Source organism: Columba livia, unplaced genomic scaffold, assembly GCF_036013475.1.
Source record: "Columba livia isolate bColLiv1 breed racing homer unplaced genomic scaffold, bColLiv1.pat.W.v2 Scaffold_194, whole genome shotgun sequence".
Taxonomy (NCBI): Eukaryota; Metazoa; Chordata; class Aves; order Columbiformes; family Columbidae; genus Columba; species Columba livia.
Genome location: NW_027043136.1, coordinates 75,525 through 85,463, shown reverse-complemented (window position 1 = coordinate 85,463; position 9,939 = coordinate 75,525). Strand labels below are relative to the sequence as shown.

The 9,939-nt window shown below is 49.0% G+C and overlaps 1 protein-coding gene across 1 annotated transcript; it reads right to left on the bottom strand.

Moving 5' to 3' along the window:
- Positions 1 to 8,578: 8,578 nt before the first annotated feature.
- LOC135577931 (olfactory receptor 14J1-like) lies at positions 8,579 to 9,769 on the bottom strand. The gene has a single exon (XM_065048059.1). The coding sequence runs from the start codon at positions 9,767 to 9,769 to the stop codon at positions 8,855 to 8,857; it is 915 nt and encodes a 304-aa protein (XP_064904131.1). The 3' UTR covers positions 8,579 to 8,854.
- Between the last annotated feature and the right edge of the window lie 170 nt (positions 9,770 to 9,939).

Sequence of the window (9,939 nt, the reverse complement as noted above, 5' to 3'; positions counted from 1 at the left end):
TACGCCCAGAGCAGATGGCACAGGAAGGTGTCCAGGCGGGTTTTGAATGTCTCCAGAGGAGGACACTCCACAACCTCTCTGGACAGCCTGTTCCAGTGATCAGGCACCCTCACAGTAAAGAAGTGTTTCCTAATATTCAGATGGGACCTCCTATGCTGTGCCCGTTGCCCCTCATCCTATCGTTCAGAAGGCTGTTCCAGTATTTGACCCCACTCTCAGTAGAGGGTCAAGTCTGAACTTCCTCTGACCCAGGTTTGCACCATTCACACATGTCCTGTCACTGGATACCAGGGACAAGAGACCAGCACTTCCCTATACACTTCCCTCCTCAGGAACTTTTAGAGGGCAATGAGCTTGCTCATCAGCTTCCTTCTCTCCAAACTAGAGAAATCCAGATTGCTCAGCCACTCCTCAGAGGACATGCCTTCCGGTCGGTCACCAGCTTTGTTGCTCTCTGGACACATTGGAATACTTCAACATCCTTGTCAAATCGTGGGGCCCAGAACTGCACACAGCACTCAAGGTGAGGCCACAGCAACTCTGAATACAGCAGGATAATCACCTCCTTTGAGCGGTTGGTTCTGCTCTGTCTGATGTACCCCAGGATGGGATTTGCACTCTTGGCTGCCAGGGCACACACTGCTGACTCTTGTTGAGCCTCCTGTCAACCAGCGCCCCAAGGCTCCTTTCTGCAGGGCTGCTCTCCAGCCAATCCTCTCCCCATTTAGACTTGTGCTTGGCATTACTTTATCCCAGGTGCAGAATCCGGCATGTGGACTTGTTAGATTTTATGCCGTTGATCATTGCCTAATGCTCCAATCTATCTAGATCGTTCCACAAGTCACCTTGTCCCTCAGGATATTCATCAGCACCTCTGAGGATGGTATTATCAGAAAATTTGCTAATGGTGCATTAAATTCCTGCATCCCGATTATTGATAAAAATATTGGACAGACCTGGCCCTAGGACTGAGTCCTGAGGAACATCCCTGGTGGCTTCCGTGAAGAATTTTTTCCTCATATCCAATCTAAACCTCTCCGTGTGCAACTTGAGGCCATTTCCTCTTGTCCTATCACTTGCTGCTTGGGAGAAGAGACCAACACCCTCCATGATAAAACCTCCTTTCAGGCAGCTGTAGAGAGTAATAAGGTCTCCCCTCAGCCTCCTGTTCTCAAGGCTGAACAGCCCCAGCTCCCTCAACCGCTCCTCGTCAGACTGGTGCTCCAGACCCTTCACCAGCCTTGTCACCCTCCTCTGAACTCTCTCCAGCACCTCAATGTCTTCCTTGCCATGAGGGGCCTAAAACTGACCCCAGGATTCAAGGTGCAGCCTCACCAGTGCCCAGTACAAAGGGATGATCACTTCTCTAGTCCTGCTAAAGCTCTGATTGAATCAAGGCTTGAACACCTTGGTGTGACCAGTTGGTGACAGGTTGGACTGCAGACTCCTGAGGTCCCTTCAACCTCAGTTCTCTCATGATCCCATTGTGATGTTGGGCTCTGTTTCAGACTGGAGCAGAGCAGGCGATGATGGGGCAGGATCCACCTGTGCTGTAGGTGACCATCTAAACCAACATCTCAGCCAGTGAACCAGCCAACCCCTCAGTGTGACTCGCTCTGGGCAACGTGTGAGGAGTCCTGGGCAGGGAAGGTTCAGAGGGCATGGGGCGCTGTGCAAGACACAACATGATCTTGGCTTCATGCCTGCAGGCCCATCAGATGTCAGTTGATGTCAATGGATATTAAAATAAGAAGAACTGAAGACAAAGATCCAAAGCAAAGGAACGTGTCAACCTTCTTTTTCTTTCTTTCTTTCTTTGTTTCTTTCTTTGTTTCTTTGTTTCTTTCTTCATTTCTTTGTTTGTTTGTTTCTTTCTTTCTTTCTTTTTCTTTCTTTCTTTCTTTATTTCTATTTATTCATGTATGTATTTATGTATTTATTTATGTATTTAAGTATTTATTTACTTATTTACTTATTTACTTATTTACATACTTATTTATTTATTTTCTTATTTACTTATTTATTTAGTTTATTTATTTACTTACGTATTTATTTATGTATTTGCTTGTTTGTTTATTTATTTATTTATTCATTTTAAAGTCTTTGTAGGGGAGTCTCTTTTCTTTGGAAAGGACAGAGTTCTCCAGAACTGGGCATGGGTTTAGGACACAAATGTCTTCAGCTCCAGGGACACAAACACCTGGTGCCAGTGTAGATGCCCCGGGAACCCCTGCCCAGGCTCCACCTGCACTGCAAGGTGCTCTGGTCTCCCCAGGTCCTGTGTGATAGATGCCAATCCCAGGCCAGCACCTCAGGTATACTGGGGCCCTAAAATGGCCCTGGCTGTTTATGGTGAGACAGCTGATGAAAGATGCACTAAGGGAAGGAGAAGAAATGTTGGTCTTCCCCTGTACTTCTATTACCAACACTCTATGTTTTCATCTCCCTCGTCATTCAGGAGTTCCCACCTCTCCTGATTAAATGTCCCTGTCCAAGGACAACTTTCCAGCACTGTCTGGACGTTTGCCCTTCCCAGTGCTCTCAGGTTTCTCCTCCACTTGCTCTTTGGTTATTCAGTGGCCTCTCAACTGTCTGGTTTCTGCTTTGAGCTTCAGGGAGTTACAAACTTGCCCCATTCTTCAGAGCTCTAATTAACATGGCAGTCAACACGTTCATTGTGTTTATTTCTATCCTCTCCTGTCTCTCTGTCTAAACCAGTTCTTGTGTGGGTGTCCCTTGTGGATGCTGGACCTCACCAGATCCAGCTTACACACACAGCTGAGGAAAGTGTTTTGCTGTTTATTAAACTGATGTAGGAAAAGTGATGCAGTCTCTGGTGGCCAATGAGGGAACCGGCAGACTGGGGGTGGGGGTGAGGAGCCAGGTTGTCCATACAGTGTCCAGCCTCAAGGACTGTTCTCCTGCCTGTCCAGATGTCTTCAGGAGACCCTCGGGATCAATGTCCAGTGTAGAATGCTGCTGTCACTTCTTCTATACACTGAAAAATGACAGAAAACACCCTGGAAAGAAAAACCCTCCTTTATGAAATCTTCTTTGAAATATTCATCAGCAAGTGTCCCATTGAAACCTCTCCAGTTAGTTCTACAAGTCTGGAAGATTTGAAGGAAATTACAGAAAGAAACATCGCTCGTTAGGGCTTTCTGTGTTTTAATGAGCCCCGTGGCGTATTTGGTGCTGAGTCCATGAACCTCAGATACCAAGGACAGACTGAAGAATCTGCTCAAGAAGTCCAAGTCAGAACAAACTCCAAAGTACCTTGAAGCATTAATGGCCCCACTGAGGGCTGTTACTGACAAAGCCTCCCCAGGGACTCGTTAGAGCAGATAATTGGAGGCAGTGATTGCATCAGGCAAAGGCAAAGTGCAGCAGCTCTGATGCTGAGAAAGCCCTTGGTTTGTCTGATGAAGGACAATGGCCAAGCCTTGAGCCCCTGCCCCTGGGAAGGGAGATCCTGTCCCTCACATGTGGCTCAGGGCTCTTCCTGGGGATGTGGGGAGCGCGATGCCCAGTGCAGGACAATGGTGTGACACTCCCTGGGGATGCAAGGAGGCAATGGGGTGCCATGACCATGACAACCATGTGTCTCCTCTAAGACCTCACTGGCAGGGACATCAGCCATAGCCAAGGGGACAAAGACATTGGCTCTTTCAGGGACATCCAGCCTTGCCAGTGCCCTTGGCCATCTCCACCACAGTCCATCCTGCACTGTCCCAGGCCTGTGGCTGTTTCCCCACAGGCTACAGACACCCCATGTGCTTCCCCACCTTCTTCTCAGCCCACTGTGTCCCCACCTGTGCTGCTGTCTCTCCATCCTCACCAGCTGTTCTTGAAACACAAAGTCATGGCTGATCCAGAGTTCTTCTGAATGACCACAGCACTGCACTCAGAATGACGTTTCTTTATCCTGAGCTCCACTCTGGACCTCCAGAGCTGCAGTTTCTGATGGTTTTCCTTTCTCGTGCTGTTTCCCACTACAAAAAAAAAAAAAAAAAAAAAAAGTGCCATCATCTTGGAAAGTGATTTTCAAGAGTTCTAGAGCCACTACTATTCTTACCTGTCAATGTTCTACCCCAGCCAGCAACTAAGACCACAGTAGCTGCTCACGTAGTCCCCGAACCTATTAAGTGCGATACAGAAGATAACTGAAGGGAAGGGAGAAACCTGTGGGTTCAGAAAAGGCACTTTAATAAGATAATAAAAATAGTATAGTATAATATACTACTACTATGTATATAATAAATTGAAATTAAAATAAAAAACTAAAATGAAATATAAAAAAAATAAATTAATTTAAATTAAGAAAATACACTCTGTGCATTCCCTCATGTAACTCCAGTCACACAGAACAGCCAGTCCTGGAGAAGGGAGCACCTTGGTCCCAAACAACCAATCCCAGCAAGACAGAGCAAAACGGCCCAAGGGCCAACTGCAAAATGGCAGAACAGCAAAAAACTCACTCAAAACTCCCAACAGAACGCAACTTCCAAACTAAACTAACCAAAGTACCTGGCAGATCTGAACTAACGGAAATAACCAGCCAGAAATGTCAGCTCCAGCTTTATACTGAGCATGACTCTAATTGTAGCTGTGGGAATATAAGGGAAGATTGGCAAGAAGGAGATTTGTAAATACACTTAAGTGATTGTACCCAGAGTTTAGAAAACACAAATCACACTAACTTAGGTTTAGCCTTGTGTGCTTCACAAGTTGAACCTCTGTCTTTATAGAACATAGACTTGTGAAATCTTAAAGGCACCTCCTCAAACATCCTTGAAATTCCTGTTCTACTCAATGACAGGAAGATGTGCCACGGGAGGGTCAGGTTGGACATGAGGGAGAGGTTCTTCCCCCAGAGGTGCTGGACACTGAACAGGCTCCCCAGGGAGGAGTCACGGCCCCAACCTGACAGTGTTCAAGAAGAGACTGGACAACGTCCTCAGACACACGGGGTGACCTGTGGGGTGTCCTGTGCAGGGACAGGAGTTGGACTCCATGATCCTTGTGGGTCCTTCCAACTCAGGACATTCTAAGATTCTATGAAATACTAGGTCAAAAGTCCATGTTTTCATTGTACAGATGAGATGTAAACACACGGCTCAGGGTTCTTCCTGGGACCGTGGGATGTGGGTGTGCAAGGCCCAGGGAAGGACAACACTGGGACAACAACTTCCAGCTTCCCCATGGGGCTGCAAGGAGGCACCGAGGCCCCAGTGCCATGAGGACAACATGTCTTGTCCTGGGCCTCAGTGGCAGAGACAACTGCCCTGGCCAAGGGGACACAGACCTGGGTTCTGTGGGTCCCTTCCAGCCTTACAGCGCCCTTTGCCATCTCCACCACAGGCTGTTCTACATGGTGCTACCCCTGCCCCTCTTTCCCTGCAGGCTGCAGACACCCATCTCGCTTCCCCACCTGCTCTCACCCAGCATTTCTGCACCTTCACTGCTGTGTCTGCACCCTCACTGGCTGCCCTTTGGCACACAAACCATGGGCTGATCCAGCTCCCTCTGGGTCACCTCTTGCCCCACAGCACTGCTCTTACAGTGACATTTTTTCTTCCTGATAACCAGTCTCTACTTCCCCATCTGCACTTGGTGGCTTTAGTTTTTTTTCTCTGCTGCTTTTTCCCACTACTTTGGAAGCTTTACCATCTCAGAAAATGCCCATCAAGCAGAGATCCCAACCTGTTATTCTTCATGTGGTCTTGCACTTGACCAGAGAGAAGTAATCTCACCATGATCTCCTAAATCCCATGAGTCCTGCTGGCCTTTCAGCTTCTCTGATACACACAACCATGTCCCTGCTGCTGTCCCGTCATGTTCTCAGGTGTGATGGATGTGACAACCTGTCTCCAAGATCTCTTCCTGGGTAGGATCTGTCATACTTAGGCTGAGGTTCTTTCCCAGCCGTGTCCCCGCTGCTGGGCTGTCACCACCAGACACAGAACTGACCCCACTGTCCCCTTCACAGCCACAGGATTCTGACTGGATTATGAGTGTCTGAGACACAACTGAACTCATAATACCGTAACTATCCATCACCTTTTTTATGGCCCAGGACCCGATCAGATAAATGTATACTCGTTTTATCAAATTTATCAAATATATTCCCTACTAGAGATTTGAGTTGAAAAACACTCTTCAGAGCAACTGCTGGTTTTTTGTTGACAACATTTAGAACTCCTTTTCTCTCTTTTATTCTTTTTATTCTTCCTCTGCCTATTCTGCCTCCAAAATCCTCTCCAAGGGAAAGACTCATTGAATCGCAGAATAACTTGAGGTTTGAAGAGAGCCCTTATCTCACTTGTCTCACTGTTCTGCTCCAGGCAGGGTGAACCAGGCGAGGTTGTTCAAGGGTTCCTCACAACTATGCCTCACCACAGAGAAGCTGAATGTGCACTCGTCACATCATAGAGAGGGAGAATAAAGACGTTTAACAGTGTTGGTCCAAGTGCTGGTCACTGAGGGATGATACTAGTAACTGGCTGCACGGAGGGCTTTGTACCGCTGATGACATTTGGCTTGATTGTCCAGCCAACTTCCCACCCAGCTTCCAATTCTCCAGCCCAGAGATCACTGATCTGGCTACTAGGACACCAAGGAACACCATGTCTGTGACCCTGCAAAATTCTGGGTATGGCGGTAGGTTGACCAGCTATTAATTCTCCTTCATGCTTTTCATGCAGATGGGTTTGATATCTGCCTTTTCCAAGACCTCAGTAACCCTCTAACCACTTTGTCTTACTTTTGAGAGCACAACCCAGAATCACAGGCAAGGGTGACAGCAGACAGGAGCACTTGCAATGAGCCTGTCCCAGCAGCTGAGATGAATCTCACTGGGACACTGAGGTTTGTTCCTGGAGTCACACACAGAAATGCCAGGGTTCCATCAGGCATCAATATCTCAGCTGGTCTCAGGACTCCTTGTGCACCCAGGGATGCTCAGAGACAGTCTGTCCCTTTTACACAGAGAGGCAGAAGTCACATTGTCCCTCTGGCCTCCCGTTGCCACTCCAAAGGGGTGGGAGACACCTCAGCTATGGTGTGTCACCTTGCTCTGCACTGATCTGAGATGTCCCACATCATGAGGAATGGACACGGGGAGCTCAATTAAGGAAGCACAACCCAGTGCTGCATTCAGGCAGTTTCCCGTGGGGTGTTACTTCCAACAGGAAGTGACCTCAGGACCTTGTGTGTGCCACAGGTTTTCATGGAACCCCAAGGAACAGTTGATGATGTTTGTGCTCACTCATGTTCATGTCACACAGTATCACAGTATCACAGTATCACAGTATGTTTGGGATTGGAAGGAACCTCATAAGATCATCTAGTCCAATCACCCTGCTGGAGCAGGAACGCCCAGGTGAGGTCGCACAGGAACATGTCCAGGCGGGTTTTGAATGTCTGCAGAGAAGGAGACTCCACAACCCCCCTGGGCATCCTGTTCCAGTGTTCTGTCACCCTTACTGAGAAGAAGTTTCTTCTCAAATTTAAGCGGAACCTCTTGTGTTCCAGCTTGATCCCATTACCCCTTGTCCTATCATTGTTTGCCACCGAGAAGAGCCTGGCCCCATCCTTGTAGCACCCACCCTTTATATATTTATATAACATTAATAAGGTCACCCCTCAGTATCCTCTTCTCCAAACTAAAAGAGACCCAGCTCCCTCAGCCTTTCTTCATAAGGGAGGTGCTCCACTCCCTTAATCATCTTCGTTGCCCTACGCTGCACCCTCTCCAGCAGTTCCCTGTCCTTCTGGAACTGAGGAACCCAGAACTGGACTCAGTATTCCAGATGGGGTCTCACCAGGGCGGAGTAGAGGGGAAGGAGGACCTCCCTCGATCTACTAACCACCCCCCTCCTAATACACCCCAGGATGCCATTGGCCTTCCTGGCCACAAGGGCCAAGTGCTGGCTCATGGTCATGTCACCTCACATACATGATGTGCATGCTCACATCTCATCTGTACAAAGCAAACCCAGACTGCTGAACTACTCATTCAGTGTCCATCCATGGAGGGAAGTACAACCTCTGTGGGTGAGAGGCCAGTGCTGGAAATGGAGGTTGTGAGGGGCCCGTCCATGACGATGCCCTGGGGCAGATTCTGTGGGGTGTCCAGTGCACAGGGGCACAGCCCAGCCCCTGCTCTGCTGGTCCTGCAGGTCTCTGGCAGGAGCCTGGCTGTGAGAGGACACTGCTGTGTGCCAGCCCTGCACACACACACTGTTCAGCTGTACAATGGTGTTTAATCTGTGGGTGACTTTTGTAGGAATATGCTTGAGAGAAACTTTGCAAGAAGATATAAACCATCATGCCCTGCCCTGAGGAGATCACCTTTCTATCTGGAAAGGCTGTTCTGAGTCCAGCTCTGTCACAGCAGTGCCCATTGCCTGTCCCTGCCTGCGCTCACAGCACTGACACACAGCAGGACGGTGACCAAGCTGCCAGAGCACTCAGGCCTTGCACCAACACCAGGGATGAGAAGGAGAGTGTGGCAGTGGAACCAGAACAGCTCTGGAAGAACAAGCGCTGCTGCTCCCTGGCAGGGCTGCCAGGATGGACTCTTTTCCCTTCCACCCATGTACACAGGAACTGTCCCTGCAACTCCAAAAGGCCTTTATTTTGTTTAAATATACACAGATCAAGGCTCGTCATTTACACAACCAGTGGTTATAAAATAAAGGCAGACAGTGATTTAGAAAGGGGATGACAACATTATCACAACAAAACCAATGTCAATAACAACAGAAAACAGAGATGAGAGGCAGAACCTGTAACTAGTCACATTAAAACTGCTAAGTAGAAGCAGATGGGCAATTTATTGCTTCAGGAAACACTAAGATACGAGTTTCCACAGAGCATCCTTGAGCTCCTGGTTCCTCATGCTGTAGATGAGGGGGTTCACTGCTGGAGGAACCACTGAGTACAGAACAGACACCACCAGATCCAGGGATGGGGAAGAGATGGAGGGGGGCTTCAGGTAGGCAAACATGGCAGTGCTGAGGAACAGGGAGACCACAGCCATGTGAGGGAGGCAGGTGGAAAAGGCTTTGTGCCGTCCCTGCTCAGAGGGGATCCTCAGCACGGCCCTGAAGATCTGCACATAGGACACCACAATGAACACAAAACACCCAAATACTACCGAGAAACTTATCACAATAAGGCGAATCTCCCTGAGGTAGGAGTGTGAGCAGGAGAGCTTGAGGATCTGGGGGATTTCACAGAAGAACTGGCCCAGGGCATTGCCCTTGCACAGGGGCAGTGAAAATGTATTGGCCGTGTGCAGCAGAGCACTGAGAAACCCAGTGGCCCAGGCAGCTGCTGCCATGTGGACACAAGCTCTGCTGCCCAGGAGGGTCCCGTAGTGCAGGGGTTTGCAGATGGCAACATAGCGGTCGTAAGACATGACTGTGAGCATAGAATACTCTGCTGTGATCAAGAAGGCAAATGAAAAGAGCTGTGCAGCACATCCTGTGTAGGAGATGGCCCTGGTGTCCCAGAGGGAATTCACCATGGATTTGGGGACAGTGGTGGAGATGCAGCCCAGGTCCAGAAGGGCGAGGTTGAGCAGGAAGAAGTACATGGGGGTGTGGAGGTGCTGGTCCCAGGCTATGGTGGTGATGATGAGGCCGTTGCCCAGGAGGGCAGCCAGGTAGATGCCCAGGAAGAGCCAGAAGTGCAAGAGCTGCAGCTCCCGTGTGTCTGTGAACGGCAGGAGGAGGAACTGGCTGATGGAGCTGCTGTTGAACATTTGCTTTTCCTGAGCATGGGGCGCTGTAATGAGGAAAAAAAGAAGTGCCTGTGGGTCAGTGCAGAGTGAGGGCAGCTGCTCTGTCCCTCTGTCTTGCTCCAGCTGTCCAGCTGACCTTTCTGAGATGGGGGCTGATCACACTCCCATGTTACCCTGAAAAGCCACCAGGC

Coding starts and splice junctions, on each gene's coding strand:
- LOC135577931 (XM_065048059.1), bottom strand. CDS start 9,769: ATGTTCAACAGCAGCTCCATCAGCCAGTTCCTCCTCCTGCCGTTCACA.